Raw genomic sequence first — 18096 nt, 5'->3', positions numbered from 1 at the left:
TCCCTCATTAATGATTGTCGGGATACCGACTGTCGGGAACCCGTCCGGCACCCACCACAGACATAGGACCAGATGTATCAAGCTTCAAAAACTGATATTGGAGAGTGATAAACAGCCAGCCAATCATCTCCTTACTGACATGTTACAGGCTGGGTTTGAAAAATGACAGGTAGGGCTGGTTGCTTATCACTCTCCACTTTATCACTTTTTGAAGCTTGATACATCTGGCCCAGTCATATACACATTTTGCACCCTCACAATGTAGACATCTAGATATGCCAGGGATTGAAGTGCAGCTGAATTGTGTATAAATCAGCACCGCACCTTGTGGGACACACCCAGCTCTGTAGCATGGGCCTGGTACAGACCTGTTTGCTCAGAAGCGAATTTGCAGCCCGAGCATTGACCGCTCAAGCGCACAGTCCGCATGTGCCCAAGCATGAGACATCTGTGCGAACAAAGCCAGTGATAGATAGCCATCGCTGGCTGTTCGCAAGATGATTGACAGCCAGGAAGTGTTTGCAGGCGGCAGCCCGGCATTTTCTGGGAGCGTCACCTAAAAACACAGGGAGAGGTTTGCTGACATCAGCAGCGGCCTACATCTCCCCACGGTGATCGCAGCACCAAGTAAGTCTAGACTTACTTGATGGCTGCAAACAGGGGGAGAACCATTTGATGGTGGGTGATTGCGAATGGGTTTCCCCTTGTGCACGGCTGCAAATGTATTCACTGCCCCGCACAGCTGCAGGGAGAAGCTTTTACCTGAATGTAGGGCTGCAGCCCAGCGATCAGGTCTGAATTGGGTCCCATTTCCAGTGCATTTCAAAAGACTTTCTTCTAGGGGGTTATTCTGATTTAATTGGTCCCCTGCGCGTTTGCATGGGGGGCAATTTTCAGCATTATGCGCATGTGCAGACACTTAGTGTTAGCGAGCACGGCGAACTGCATGTTCGCTGTCCCGCTTGCACCTAGCAGTGTGGCGGGGGGCAGCAGCAGGGGCACAGCCCATGGGAACGCCCAGCGCCTGCTTCCCGCACAGGGCACTTGCAGATATGAGACACCACAGAGGAAAATCATTTGATGGTCGCCAACAACAGCACCCAATACATTATCCAGCATATATACTTGCATTACACTGACATTGAACAGCAGGGCCACATACTGACATCACAGCTACATTACACAGCAGGGCTACACACTGACATCACAGCTACATCAAACAGCAGGGCTACACACTGACATCACAGCTACATCACACAGCAGAGCTACATACTGACATCACAGCTACATTACACAGCAGGGCTACACACTGACATCACAGCTACATTACACAGCAAGGCTACACACTGACATCACAGCTACATCACACAGCAGAGCTACACTCTGAGATCACAGCTACATTACACAGCAGAGCTACACACTGACATCACAGCTACATCACACAGCAGAGCTACACACTGACATCACAGCTACATTACACAGCAGGGCCACATACTGACATCACAGCTACATCACATAGTAGAGCTACACATTGACATCACAGCTACATTACACAGCAGGGCCACATACTGACATCACAGCTACATTACACAGCAGGGCTACACACTGACATCACAGCTACATTACACAGCAGAGCTACACACTGACATCACAGCTACATTACACAGCAGAGCTACACACTGACATCACAGCTACATTACACAGTAGGGCTACACACCAACATCACAGCTACATTACACATCAGGCTACATACTAACATCACACCTACATTACACAGCAGGGCTACATACTGACATCACAGCTACATTACACAGCAGGGCTACACACCAACATCACAGCTACATTACACATCAGGCTACATACTTACATAACACCTACATTACACAGCAGGGCTACACACCAACAACACAGCTACATTACACAGATTGTTACATACTAACATCACACCTACATTACACAGCAGGGCTACAAACTGACATCACAGCTACATTACACAGATTGTTACATACTAACATCACACCTACATTACACAGCAGGGCTACACACCAACATCACAGCTACATTACACAGATTGTTACATACTAACATCACACCTACATTACACAGCAGGGCTACAAACCGACATCACAGCTACATTACACAGATTGTTACATACTAACATCACACCTACATTACACAGCAGGGCTACACACCAACATCACACCTACATTACACAGATTGTTACATACTAACATCACACCTACATTACACAGCAGGGCTACACACCAACATCACACCTACATTACACAGATTGTTACATACTAACATCACACCTACATTCCACAGCAGGGCTACACACCAACACCACAGCTACATTACACAGATTGTTACATACTAACATCACACCTACATTACACAGCAGGGCTACAAACTGACATCACACCTACATTACACAGATTGTTACATACTAACATCACACCTACATGACACAGGGCTACATACCGACATCACACCTACATTACACAGCAGGGCTACACACTGACATCACAGCTACATTACACAGCAGGGCTACACACCAACATCACAGCTACATTACACTGATTGTTACATACTAACATCACACCTACATTACACAGCAGGGCTACACACCAACACCACACCTACATTACACAGATTGTTACATACTAACATCACATCTACATTACACAGCAGGGCTACACACCAACACCACAGCTACATTACACAGCAGAGCTACACACTGACATCACAGCTACATTACACAGCAGGGCTACACACCAACATCACATAGATTGTTACATACTAACATCACACCTAAATTACACAGCAGGGCTACACACCAACACCACAGCTACATTACACAGGTTGTTACATACTAACATCACACCTACATTACACAGCAGGGCTACACACCAACATCACACCTACATTACACAGATTGTTACATACTAACATCACACCTACATTCCACAGCAGGGCTACACACCAACACCACAGCTACATTACACAGATTGTTACATACTAACATCACACCTACATTACACAGCAGGGCTACAAACTGACATCACACCTACATTACACAGATTGTTACATACTAACATCACACCTACATGACACAGCAGGGCTACACACCAACATCACAGCTACATTACACAGATTGTTACATACTAACATCACACCTACATTACACAGGGCTACATACCGACATCACACCTACATTACACAGCAGGGCTACACACTGACATCACAGCTACATTACACAGCAGGGCTACACACCAACATCACAGCTACATTACACTTCAGGCTACATACTTACATAACACCTACATTACACAAGAGGGCTACACACCAACACCACAGCTACATTACACAGATTGTTACATACTAACATCACACCTACATTACACAGCAGGGCTACAAACTGACATCACAGCTACATTACACAGCAGAGCTACACACTGACATCACAGCTACATTACACAGCAGGGCTACACACCTATATCACAGCTACATTCTAACATCACACCTACATTACAGAACAGGGCTACACACCAACATCACAGCTGCATTACACAGCAGGGCTACACACCAATGTCACAGCTCCTTTACACAGCTTGCTACATACTAACATCACACCTACATTACACAGCAGGGCTACATACTGACATCACACCTACATTACACAGCAGAGCTACACACTGACATCACAGCTAAATTATACAGCAGGGAAACATACCAACATCAAACCTACATTTCACAACAGGGAAACATACCAACATCACAGCTACATTACTCAGAAGGGCTACACACCAACATCACAGCTACATTACACAGCAGGCTACGTACTGACATCACACCTACATTACACATTGTGATGTCAGTATGTAGCCCTGCTGTGTAATGTTGGTGTGTAGCCCTACACACCAACATTACACAGCAGGGCTACATACTGACATCACAGCTACATTACACAGCAGGGAAACATACCAACATCCCACCTACATTACACAGCAGTGCTACATACTGACATCACACCTACATTTCATATCAGGGCTGCACACTGACATCACAGCTACATTACACAGCAGAGCTACACACTGACATCACAGCTACATTCCACAGCAGGGATACACACTGACATCACAGCTACATTCCACAGCAGGGCTACACACTGATATCACAGCTACATTACACAGCAGGGAAACATACCAACATCACAGCTACATTACACAGCAGGCTACATACTGACATCACACCTACATTACACAGCAGGGCTACACACTGACATAACAGCTATATTACACAGCAGGGCTACACACTGACATCACACCTACATTACACAGCAGGCTACATATTGACATCACAGCTACATTAAACAGCAGGGCTACATACTGACATCACAGCTACATTACACAACAGGGCTACACACTGGAATCAAATGTACATTACAGCAGGACTATTTATTTTTTACTATTAGTATCAATAATAAAAGTTATTAATATAGCGCACACATATTCCGCAGTGCTTTAAAGGTAATATTTGTACAATCACATCAGTCCCTGCCCCAGTAGAGCTTACACTCTATATTCCCTACCACATGTACACACACACAGACATTCTAGGGTAAATTTTTGTTGGGAGCCAAATAACCTACCAGTATATTTTTGGTTAGTGGGAGGAAACCGGAGTACCCAGAGGAAACCCACATAAGCATGGGAAGACTATACAAACTCCGCACAGTTAGGGCCATGGTGGGAATTGAACCCATGACCTCAGCGCTGTGTACTTACATCATATTGTGATAAATGCATATAAAGTATCATTTCTGTGTATGTACTGTATTAGAAATGTTGGCAACAATGATGAAGAACATTTAACACACTGTTCACTCTGGGAATGTCTAGGTGTCAGTATAGGGCTAGAATCTGGCATTAATCTTACACAGAAATCTTTTGTAACTCTTTAACATGATGCAAATTTTTCCAGGAGGTCCTCTTATAACTCACTTTTCACCATTGATTTTATGTGATACATTTATATTATTGAGACTGAAAATAAATGTCTCTCTACACCAGTGGCGGCTCCTGCCTCTTTTAGGGAGGGGGGTTGCCTCTGGCCGCAGGCACCACCCTCCCCCCTGTCACCGCCGCTGCCACTGCCTTTAGGTCCCCGGCGCCTGTCCTATGGTGACAGGCGCCGGGACTGGCACATGCGCAATACAAACATATGTACTGCGCATATAGCCAGCTTCTATGGGCTGCTTCGGCAGCAGCCCATAGAAGTAATCATGGTCCCGGCGCCTGTACAATATAAGTTACAGGCACCCTGGACCAGCGCGTGCCCAGTACCGATATAGGTACTGTGCATCCGTATCTGCCATTCTTGCACGGCAGCCCGCAGCAAGGCGTCCCTGAGGGAGGGAACACCTCCCAATGGGACTGCGTTTGTGACTGGCAGGTCTGACTTCCAATAGGAAGTCACTGCCGGTCACAGTGAAGCCAGTGCAGTCTCACAGACTGCATCTGGCTTTACTACAGTGGTGGATTTTACCTGGGGGGGGTGCTGCAGCCCTGCAGTCCATAGGTAAAAACCGCCACTGCTCTACACCAGGGATGGGAACCTTCGGCCCTCCAGCTGTTGTTGAACTACACCTCTACAGCCCTGCTACAGTTTTGCTATTTGGCCATTCTAAAACTGTTGCAGGGCATTCTGGGATGTGTATTTTAGCAACATCTGGAGGGCTGAAGGTTCCCCCTCCATGCTCTACAGAGTCTACACAGTCAGCCAGGAAGCTCCTCTGCTGGCCATATGGTAGCAGGGTAGCAGGATATTATCATTACATATTATTTATAAGGCACCACAAGTGGTTCGCAGCGCCGAACATATGGCACACTAGACATAACAGTAACTCAAGAATTAAAACAGAGCACAGGTAACAAGGAATGGGATCAATGGGTCCACCAAAAGATGGTCGAGAGTCCTTAGGTTGACACCATTGTGTCGACATACAGCAAGGTCGACAGTGGTCTAGGTCGACATGGGACAAGGTCGACAGGTGCTTAGGTCGACACAAGCATTAGGTTGACATGGTCTAGGTCAACAGTCAAAATGTTGACATGGGGTTTTTCACTGTTTTTTGACCCGAATGTCGACACAGTCGAAATGGACACAGGTTAGGGTGCACCGCGCCCCCTCGCATCATGGCTTGCTGCACTCGGCAAATTATTTTATCCTCCCACCACGCCCTAGAGGATGGTAGGGCCTAAAATACCGCCTGTGGCACATGTCAGCTCAAAAAACAGTGAAAAACCCCATGTCGACCTTTTGACTGTCAACCTAGACCATGTTGACCTAACGCTTGTGTCGACCTAAGCACCTGTTAACCTTGTCCCATGTCGATCTAGACCTCTGTCGACCTTGCTGTATGTTGACCCAACGGTGTCGACCTAATGACTGTTGACCATCTTTAAGTCGACCAACCGACCGTATCCTAATACCAATTCTCAGTACATTATACACATCAGATGTAGGGAAGCAATGTAGTTGTCTAGGGGCAGGTTGTCGTAAGAAGAGATGAATGATTACATGTGAGAAGAGATGCAGGTATAGAGTATAGACAGTCGCTGAGTTTGAGAGAGCTGTAACTGAAGTACGAGGGAAGAGGGCTGTGAGAACAGGTGGAAATGGGGCCATGCTCCAAGGAGCTTACAACCTAGAGAGAGGAGGTAAAATGCCTCTAGAGTTATTAGGTTATAATTTTTTTCAAAACAAAATCTCTCCATGCATTTAGCAAAAGGTGACATCAAAATAAATGGGAAAACCCCTCCACTGGGGAAGATTGCACTTACAATACAGATAATTGACACTTTGCAGCTCTGTGACTTTTATCAGCTAATGTACATCATAAATGCTTCATCTTACCGGCACTGCTTCCTTCTTCCACTTTACTGACAAATATCCCCAGTCCGTGCTCAGACCCTCCTCTGACGCTGAACCCCAGCCTTCCATCAGGACTTTTCTCTACCGTGATAGCAAGGATAGAGTCGCTCTCATCGCTGTTGGCTGCAAAGTGATTGATACATTGTTTCTGTGAGTATAATGAGTTTTTAACACTTTGTAACAACTTATAAACATGTCCCTAACATAAAGGGGGAAGATTTATCAAAAGTCTTAGGGCCAGATGTATCAAGCTTCAAAAAGTTCTAAAGTGGAGAGTGATAAACAATCAGCCAATCAGATCCTACTTGCCACTTTTCAAACCCAGCCTGTAATATGACAGTTAGGGGTTGATTGGCTGGCTGGTTATCACTCTCCACTTTTATCACTTTTTGAAGCTGGATACATCTGGCCCATAAGGTGCCCATACATGGCACAATTATTGTATGCAATTTGGACTAGATTGCATTGCATCACATATGTTTTGCAATGCGATGCGATGCAGTCTAGTCCAAATAGCATTCAATAATTGTACCGTGTACCTTGAAAGAGATAAAGTGGAGAGAGATAAAGTGCCAGATTTAACAACGAGTGAAATTTTTGTTATCACTTGTTAAGAATGATCCAGCTCCAGCACTTTTTTTTCAGACACATGACAGTTTTGTTGGGTTGTGTACCCACAACTGTCATGTGTCTGAAAAATGGCACAAGGGCGGTTATTCTGGTTGACTCGCAAGGCTGCGAATAATAGTAACTCTGGAGGAGGGGGGGAGACCCCTTTATTGGGTCCCCACTCCTCCAGGGTCCCTGCCTGGGCTGACCAGATGAATGCCTTGGTCAGGGAAACTTGCATAAAAAGTTTCCCGCGGCTGTGGCATTACCCCTACTAATTTTGTCCCCCGTATTTTGGGAACCAGGACCAGCCCTAGAAACTGATGCTGGTTTTAGAAATCCTGGGGATCCCCTATGTTTTTTGTCCCCTTAATTTCTAAAACCAGGACCGGTTCTTTGAGCTCAGGGTTATGCTCAGGAGGTTATGCTGTTTTTTTTTCTTACACACATCGCACAGGTGCATTAATTTGCACATTTTCATGACTAAACTTTGTACTTTATCGCATTTCATTGCATGTTTCATGCCTCAATTCGCATTCCATTAAATAGTCGATTCCTTCAAAAAATGTGCGATTTGAAAACATGCGATATGGTACGATTTCAGAACCTTACTAAAAATTGCATCCGATTAAATGTCTCCTTCTCAAGTGGACAAAACCATGTGCACTGCAGGTGGGGCAGATGTAACGTGCAGAGAGAATTACATTTGGGGGAGATATTTTGTTTCTGTGCAGGGAAAATACTGACTGCTTTATTTTTACACTGAAATATAGATCTCACTGAAGTAAAACCCCACCCAAATCTAACCCTCTCTGCATGAGTTACAGTACATCTGCCCCACCTGCAGTGCACATGGTTTTGTTCATTTGAGAAGGAAGCCTTTGCGAGTGAACCAGAATAGCCCCCGTAGTGTGTATACACAGGATGATTTTTAGAATTTGTCGTACCAAGAAAATTAATTTAAAATATCATCTAGTGTGTCCCTGGCTTTAATAGTCTAAAGGTTGATTTGAACTCTCTCTCTCTAAGCTTTGCTATATCTCCCTCAACACTTCCTTAAAGGTACTTTTATGTTATTTGGGCGCCCACTAAGTTATTTGCTTAGTTTTCCGCGTCCCCTCGCGGGGCACGCTACGCTCGCCACACTATATAAAATCAACTCCATGCCGACATGGATAGTGGGGGTATGAGCATACTAACTATAGTGGGCGCCGAACTAACATATAAGTACCCTTTTAAACCAACTTAACCCAACTCTCACAAAAAGTTTCAACATTTTCTTCCATGAACGCTTCAGATTATTTTACGGGTGCATAGGAACATTTCCGCACATTGTATTAAAATAAATGTCTGTCTGGCTTTGTTCTATGGAACGCGGACATACATGTGTTAAATGTGGAGCTTCATAAAGTATAGAAAATTATCTTTGATGCTGGGGAAATATACTGCAAGACAATGGGCTTGTATAACCAGGTCGACAATGGAAAGGTTCTTCTTGAGCCTGCGAGCCGACCTGTGCCGACAGGCGGTAATCCACACCCTACCATCCTCTCTGGTAGGAGAATATAATAATGTGTGGAGCGCAGCAAGACACAGTTCCCGAATGGCGAGCGCAGCGCGGCACAGTGCTCAAAACATGGTGAGCAAAGCGCGCCGTGTGGGGGGGACGTGGTACACTTAGATGGTGACCATGTCGACATTCAGGACAAAAAAAAATGAGAAAAACTCATGTCGACTTTTTGATTGTTGACCTTCCCATTGTCGACCTAATGCTTGTGTCGATCTTTTGACCTTAGCCATGTTGACCTAATTCAGGTGTCGACCAATGTATGTCAACCTTATGACCTATACCCAGTCATATCGCGTCCAGGTGGCATTGCATATACATCAAAGTTATGTTCTGGGCCTAATTCTTCTCAGAGGCTTTTACCTCAGACTGGCTGCCACTGCTGTGAAGGGATGAGAGACATGTACCACAAAGGCCCTCTCTATTGTCAGAGATGTTTAATCACTCCAATTATTGCCTTATTGCATAGTATTTACTTTGGATATCTTTCTGTTGGAATTCAGCAGAGGTATGGACAGAGGCCGCATCTCCAATATATACATTATTCATCTCTGGCAAACATACTGGAAGCATGCACAACTATATACAGGTTGCATATACAGTATAGGGCCAGATGCACTAAGCTTCAAAAGTTATAAAATGGAGAGTGATATACAACCAACCAATCAGCTCCAGCCTGGCATTTTCCAAACAGTCTGTGACATGGCAGGTAGGAGCTGATTGGCTGGATGTTTATCACTCTCCATTTTATCACTTTGGAAGCTTAGTACATCTGGCCCTCTGTGATTTACCTTCTAAGGGAGAGTTTATCAGAATGACTCTTCCCATTGGAGACATGGCCCGTAGTCCCTTTTGGTGGCCATTTCCCGGCCTGTTCAGCCTCCGGAATATTTGCCTAGTCCTAACTGAAGAATCTCTCCTGGAAGTCCCGGGCAAGACAGCATTGGTCATCTCACTGTCATCCATTTCAATAGCATGTGCCATGGCGGCGCAACGTGAGGGAAAGTCATAGGGATCCTGGAGTCAGATAAATGCCTGTGGAGAATAATTCCCGTGTGCGTTCAGATGTGAATCTCCTTCATGTCATCTCCCACCAGAAGAGATGTATGTTGGACATGTTGAGGGAAAGCATGTGTTCAGGACATGACCGGAAATTCTGCGTTTTCCATTCCCAGGCTACAGAAAACAATGACCTGAACTGGTATAAAGCAACAAAAATAAAACATTTTTTTTATAAATCTCTATTTCTTTTATAATCTTTTCTTCCAATACTTTACATTGGATTAATAAGGCACCATATGCTGTATAGATACGTTCTATATATAGTATAGTAATATAATATATGAGGAATATATAATAATAAGAGCAGGTTAATCTTAAAAAATGGTACGCATCTAAAGTGTGCAATACGCTACTGGCAGGAATTGAGGGTCTGTGTACTTAGGAGTCTATTTACTGAGCCTTAACTGTTCACTAGCCAGCCAACCAGCATCTGTTTTCAAACGCAGCCTGTAACATGTCAGGAGCTGATTGGCTAGTACCTTATCTCCATCCACTTTATCTCTCTCTCTCTCTCTCTCTCTCTCCAAGGTTAGTACATAGACTCTTAAATGTTTTTATGACGGAATCACTGTTAATGCCCCCATACACTTATGCGACTTCTGAGGTAAAAGTCGCATAAGATTTCCCTTAAACCGCACGGCAGCTTCCTGGGCATACGATGTATATGATCCCAGCAAAGGCTGCGGCATCTGGTAAATCTACAGTGCAGGCCTTGTGATCTCTGGCTATGATCTGATGCATACAGGAATGCACATCGGATTGGAATCGGAGCTGAAACGCATGGGATAACTACAGCGTTGTGCTTTGCAAACTCCCATCCAATTTCTCAGCCTGATCCATTGAAATCAGAAGAAAAGTTCCCAAATCACACTAGTGCAGGGGTCCTCAAACTATTCTGCTCATGGACCCCGTCAGACAATAAAAAAAATAATACAGGACCTCAGCAAGTTATGGCAAAATGGCCGCCACATGTGAGGTAACTGAAGTGAAGTGAGCGCTATACTGACAGGGAGGCAGTGGGTAATGGTGGGATGGAAAAGGGTGACAGGTGGATGGAAGAGGGAGGCAGTGGGTGTTTACTTAATTACTTAACCTGTCTCCCCCCCCCCCCCCCCCACATCCACAGACATGCTTGATGGTCAGCAACAAGTCGTGACCCCCTGCTTAGGTGGTGGGGACCCACTTTGGGGTGGGGACCCACAATTTGAGAACCTCTGCACTAGTGTATGGCCCCCTCTAGAATTTGCGCACCTTTTGATAAATTATCACTAAAGTTTTGTTATTGGCACTTTGTGTGTTACTGTATACAGAAAGTAAGCTGAGTCCAATCATACTACAGTAGGTAACAGGTGTTTCTATAGTAGTTAACCCCTGATCTCTACTTACTGTACCTATTAGGTGGTTAGCAGCAAGGCGTTATTAAGGGACCCTGTAAGTGGCACATGATCCCCTAAGTGTGCAGCAGGTTACCTGCACCCCCCCCCCCCCCCCACCCCCAGATAAAATACACGCTGCTAGCATTGATGGGTCAGTAATGTTGCATTGGTCCTGTAGAATTTTGTCCAGTCTCCGCCGGCAAATCTCTCTTGCGTGGTGCCTTGGGGTTCACCTCTAAAAAAAATAGCCAGGTCAGCAGTATACAAGTCACTCCTGGGAGATATACCTGGTCGATATGAATAATTAACAAGAGGCAGAGGCTTTCTCAGCATGGCCGGTAAGCAGAGCTAACAAGCAGCTGTTTTTATTTGGGTTCCAATATGTGCGTGGGTGACACGGGTGACTAGCTGAATTGTAACCTGACTTCAAGCAGGAGCTACCAGTTTTCTAATGAAAGAAAATAAAGCATAACGATGATTTACAGTATGTACAAGAGACGTTATAACATATTAGGGATTCACATTCTCCATTAAATCATCTAGGAGCACAAATAAAACTACTAACCACAATCATAGCAACCAATGTGTACCTGTACTGCAGTGACAGAAAGAGCAGCCTGCACATGGTGATACATGCAGCAGTATAACAGTCTGTGTGGTGACAGCAGTGTGTATTGTAAACTCCCATCTCACCAGAATGATGGAGCGGTATCATATGACAGATTGCTGTTACACTTCATAGCACTGTAGCACTGTATAACCAACACAAAGGACACATGCTATTTAACCTGTTCCTCTAAAGCCGGACAGTATGAAAATATACTTATCCGTAACAGTTTACCCTCACTCTGCAGACAGAGCAGCGCCAGGATCTAATAATCGAATACGTTAGGCTGTAGGGGGCACAATGGTGTACAATGCATTGGACCTCTTACTATACTTGGAAAGGGAAAACAGTCACTGAGACCTGTACACTGTACCCGTAGTGAGGACCACAGAAATAAGGCTGCAGGCTTTTAATGACTTTCTATTTTGTAGCTTTTTCAGTGATCTTTATTGGGTCACTAATTGTATAGTACAAGTTTCCTTATGTATTAGCGATACCTGTAGGATAAAGTTTCCATACTCTAACTGTACTCGGAAAACTCTACATTGTATATGTTTGCTGCACAATTGTACGATTATGGCCCTTATTCTGGTTCACGCGCAAGGACAAAACCATGTGCATTGCAGGTGGGGCAGATGTAATATGTGCAGAGAGAATTAGATTTGGGTGGGGTTTTACTTTAAAGAGAGATCTATATTGCAGTGTAAAAAGAAAGCAGTCAGTATTTTCCCTGCACAGAAACAAAATAACTCACTCAAATCCAACTCTCTCTGCCCCCCCTGCAGTGCACATGGTTTTGTAAATTTGAGAAGGTATTTGTCTTTGTGAGTGAACCAGAATAAGGGCCGTGTCCTGCCATTCTTAAGGTGGCCATACATCAGAAAGATATTGTACCCAATCATACAATCTCAATTGATTTTAAGATGGATTGTATGCAGATTGTGTGCACATTGTGTGTCCAAAAACCACCAAGGACTGCCGGAAAATTGAAGAAAAATTGGACACAATCATGAGCGCAATCGATCTTAAGATCGATCTTTCTGATGCATGGCCAGCATTAGTTATAAGAGGCTACTGGTGAGTGTACTGTAGTGTCAATCATCATACTTACCACTCATACTATCACTGAGGTCTGCTGTGTGTAGCTAGTAACCCAGTGTTGCCACAGGATAAGGTCATAAGGTCGACAGTGTCTAGGTTGACAGTTAAAAGGTTAACATGGAAAAGGTTGACATGGAAAAAGGTCAACATGAGTTTATTATGTTTTTTTTTTCTTTTTTTTTAAACTGACTTGTTCATACTTTACCATCCCAATGGGCATAGAGTGAGAATATAATAGTGTGCCAAGCACAGCGAGCCGACGCAGTACACTTATGAGGTGTCCATGACCTATGTCAACATAGGCACCAATACTAGACAAAAACTCATGTTGACCTATTTGTTTTTGTTGACCTTTTGACTATGGATCGACCTTAGGACTGTTGACCTAGACCAGTGGTAGCCAACCCTAGCCCTCGAGAGCTATCAACAGTTCACATTTTCCAGACAACCTAGCTGCTGCACAGCTGCAATCATTTATCACTGACACATTTTAAAAGATACACAGATGGAGCTAATTAGCTCACTTGTGATTCTGGCCCTTATTCTGATCGGTGCGGCCGGAGCCGCATATGCGGCTCCGACCGCACAGACGAATCCCCGCCTTGCGTACGGATCGCCACCTCCGTCCGTACGCGGATATGTGGCGATCCGTATGAAAGTGGACGGGGATACGCCTCCTCCACCTTGGGAGCTGCCCCTGCATTCGATGGTCGCCGAACATCGAATGCAGGGCCGCACGCTCCACCAGGTCCCGCAACACAAGACCACACGGACACTTGTCCGTGTGAAATCTTGTATTGGGGCGGGCAGCTGACATCCGGCGATGTCAGCTGCCCGCTACCTACACGCGCGTCATGGCCTCATTACCATGCATACGCCCCGCGTTTGCATGGGAACGCCCATGAAACGCGGGGTGTATGCATAGGGAAATGAGGCTAAGTAGCCCCTCACGCCCCTATCCACCCCCTTTGCGGCGGTCAAAAGAAGTGTGCGGCGATTTCGCCTGCACATGCGCAGAGTGCCCTCTGCACATGCGCAGAGCGAAAACATCGGCGGAACGGCCGCATGCGGCCGTTTCCGAACCGATCAGAATAAGGGCCTCTGTGAGGATACCTGCAAAACATGCACTGTTGGTAGCTCTCGAGGACTAGGGTTGGCTACCCCAGATCTAGACACTCTCAACCTAACAACCCATACTCCTTTGCCACTGCATCCTCCCTGACCCCCGGCCTTTCTCTGCAAGTGCTGTCCGGCAGGGGCCTCTGATGGGACGATGTCCGTTGGGGGTTTCCCTGCTCACACCCAGATGGGGAACCTTGCCATTAATCCAATCTCCCCATAAGAGAAATAAGATAAGGTATTAGAGCAGACACTGTGGTGTTATAGGCACACACATAATAACATTGCCAGACTGAATTCTGAGTCCCTGCTGAAAATGTGGATGTAACCAGAACCTTCCTGGTGAGACCCCAGCAACAATACAGAGAGATGGGACGCAGTACACGGCACATCCCAGAAATAATAACTTATGGTAATGAGAGCGGAGTAACGGAAAGAGGTCATACGCTGGATTGTCAGGTGTTATAACGGGCAAGTTTACTAAAACCTCTACAAATATTGAAGCGATGTTGTCCATAGCACAGGGGTTCCCAATCTTTTTAGAATCACGGCACCCTATAGTAGCAGAATTTTTTCACGGCACCCCTAGGCCCCCCCCAAAATATATAAAATGAAGTAGATGGTGTTTATATGTGTTTCTTAGGTTTAGTTATGTGGTAAAGGGCAGGATTTGCTTCTGATTGTACATATTTTATGATTGGCAGCCACCATCACTGGTTTTGTCCACAAATAATTGATCATAAATAGTTTGAATTGGTCCTGGACCACCAACCCGTGGCACCCCTGTAAGTGTCCTGAGGCACCCCAGGGAGCCACGGCACACAGTTTGGGAACCACTGCCATAGCAACCACCAATAAGATTATGTCTACCATTTCTCTGTTGAATCCTAGACAATTATGAAATCTAACTAGTTGCAACGGGCAAAACCACATCTTCATTTATATTTATTCAAGTTATAGTAGTTACTTCTCTCTCTCTATAAAAGGTTAATGACAATAGTGCAAATATTTTAGTATTAGTATTACAGTAATTAAATATGAAAGTTGTCATTTCAGTAGTTCTGCTTATTAGTACACAATACTGCGACTACGCATACAACTAGCATACAGTGTATTAGAGTTACACAGAGAGGATGCTCAGTACACACTATTGATATGCACAGTGTATAATGCACCAGACGTGATACAGTGTACAAAGTCATTACAAGAGTACAGTGCTCACCTATGGTGATAATACTGGAAGTCCCCAGCCTGGCAGGTAAACAAGAAGCTGCAGCACGCATGCAAACCCCACACTCACTGCACTGTCCCTGCAGGGGGATAATCTCCTGCCGCTGCTGCTGCTGTCTGTGCTCACCCAGGGAATGAGCTGTTACATCACCAGTGCATGGGAGAGGACAACTGTATGTGCGCCCTCTAGTGGTTGATGCCGGCCAATAGGAGAACCCCGCTGCACCAGGCTGGTGATCAGTACAGGATGGGAAACTATTTGTAGCAATAATGTTTATACTGGGTGAGAGAGCATGAGGTGAGGGCAGTCAGTAAGATGAGGAGGCTGACACCCTAGTGGGAAGGTGCTTTGTGTCAGGGGTGTAGTAGTGAGACTGAGAGACATCTAATTATTTAAGAAATGGACATTTCCATATACATTTAAGGACAAATCCCACTTGCTTATTCTGTATTTAGCATAACGTAGATTTAACACATGAAATAATCATAAATGAATGAAAACTAAACACAGTGCTAACAGGGCAAAAAAACAAAAGGTACTTGTGTAGTTTCACGGCGGCAGCCAACGCTACGCACGGCGCCAGCTTACGCTACATTTGAAGCTACTCTAATAGCGTAGCCCAACAGCTGCCTGCGGCAGGCTAAGCTACGTTATCAGCATAGCCCAACGGCTGCCTTACTTGTGTAGTTTCAGGGCGGCAGCTTAAGCTGCGTTATCAGCATAGGCTGGCGCCGTGAAACTACACAAGTAATTACCGGGCTGTTGCCGGGAACATCATCTCTGTCCCCGGCGTCCCTTGGAAGCCTAGTCAGCCTCTCTCACACCAGCAGCGCCAGCATGATCCCCTCTCTTTGTCGGAGAGGGGATCATGCTGGCGCCGGCGGAGAGGCTCTCCATCTGTTTGATACGCAGGAGCGTCTGATGCGACGCTCCATCAATGTTACGCTCCTGCGTCTGAGTATCTATGGCTGAGATCTAGGATATGGCAGGTGTGAATGTGTTCCTGAAACACCCCCACTATCCACCGCAGCCCAAAGCATGGCAAGCGCAGCGAGCCCCACGAGGGGACGCGTTAAGCGTCCTCCCGACCTTTTCATACCCCCACTATCCACGCCGGCGTGCAGTTGATTTTATGTAGTGGGGCGAGCGTAGCGAGCCACCGAGACCGAAGTGTGGCGAGCGCAGTGAGCCCCGAGAGGGGACGCGTATGGCCTTACACGCTTCGGGCTCGGTGGCGCGCTGCACTCACAAACTATCTACAATCAACTCTATGCTGACGTGGATAGTGGGGGTATGAAAAGGTCAGGAGGACGCGTAACACGTCCTCCCGACCTTTACTCCATCTTTCTCCAAAGTGTAATACATCTCCCCAACTTATGAGAAGATCAGAAATACAATTCTAATAATTATGAGAGAATTTTTATGTGGGGGTCTGGGGCTCCACCTGCCCCATTGTTAAACTTTCCCTGCCAATGACACAATTGTAAACAGCTCCCTGGTTTTACTGCAGGATGAGTTGTGGATTCACGTTCCAATCACTTTTGCTGTATTGTGGGAAATAAGCTCCACCTGATGTATAGCTATGCAGATAGATCCCGCAATGTGTCAGACCATGCGTGGAGGCGAGAGCATACATCTATGGGCAATTCACAGGCGCGTCACACTGAAAGGGCATTGGCAGTCTCAAAGGCTGTTTGGCACGATGGGTGTATCTAGGTCGTATGCTGAGGCATGTGCAGAGAGCCATCTGAATTAAGACTTATCTCTTCCACCAAGGGAAGCATATGTTGTGCGTGCAGCTTGATGCCACCATTTGCAATGTCACCCACTTGAACTTCCTGCCCAGGACCTTCCAGAAGAAAGATTTAAAGGGTAATTGGATGAGCAATAATGGCCATAGTGCGCAACTCAAAAATGCATACCTCCTAACTTTGGCCTTTAGGACTCCGAGACCTGCCACACCAGAGGCGCGGCTGTACTTGAAAAAGTGGTGGGGCCTAGGAATGATGGATATGACCTCATTGTGGACTGCATGGCCTAGTGCTGTGACCCCTGTTTTTTCATCTGTTTGGTGGTGTGCCTGTGCGAATGTGCCCAGGCCTTGGTCCATGTGACCCACACCACACACTGCACCCATGTTTTGATACTCACCTTTCCGTTGGGTGCAGAATCCACAGCAAAAAATTATTGCATGTGCAGTAGTCAAATTAGTCTCCATAACATGGCAGGTGCCATGTTTCCGGTGACCTGCACATGTGCAGTAGACTCTGGCACATTACCAGTCTACAGAAAGGTGTAGAGGTGGGGGCAGGGTCGGTGTAAGGCTTCTCGGCACCCTAGGCAAAACTTCACTCTCTGACAAACTTGGGTGGTCCTCCCAGCCTCCCAGGAAGGTGGGAAAGTTCCCTGCTTTCCCTGGAGCCTCCCTTTGCCACCCACAACAGAGTACAAGGAGGAGGGGGCAGCAAAGTAGGGATGTATCCCTCAA

General features: G+C 45.8%; 1 protein-coding gene across 1 annotated transcript in view; it reads right to left on the bottom strand.

Annotated features, from left to right (window-relative positions):
* PDZD7 (PDZ domain containing 7) overlaps positions 1–16134 on the bottom strand; it is a 78840-nt gene extending 62706 nt beyond the window's left edge. Inside the window, exons 1-3 of the mRNA XM_083149218.1 lie at positions 15600–16134; positions 9904–10310; positions 6919–7059 (exon numbers count right to left, since the gene is read on the bottom strand). Of these exons, the coding sequence (XP_083005344.1) occupies positions 6919–7059; positions 9904–10096 (334 nt within the window). The 5' untranslated portion in view covers positions 10097–10310; positions 15600–16134. The remainder of the gene's footprint in view (positions 1–6918; positions 7060–9903; positions 10311–15599) is intronic.
* Between the last annotated feature and the right edge of the window lie 1962 nt (positions 16135–18096).

The sequence above is a fragment of the Crinia signifera genome, chromosome 6 (genome assembly GCF_055691185.1).
Source record: "Crinia signifera chromosome 6, ASM5569118v1, whole genome shotgun sequence".
Lineage (NCBI taxonomy): Eukaryota > Metazoa > Chordata > Amphibia > Anura > Myobatrachidae > Crinia > Crinia signifera.
The sequence above is the reverse complement of the archived record's forward strand: the minus strand, read 5'-3'. Positions and strand labels throughout refer to the sequence as shown.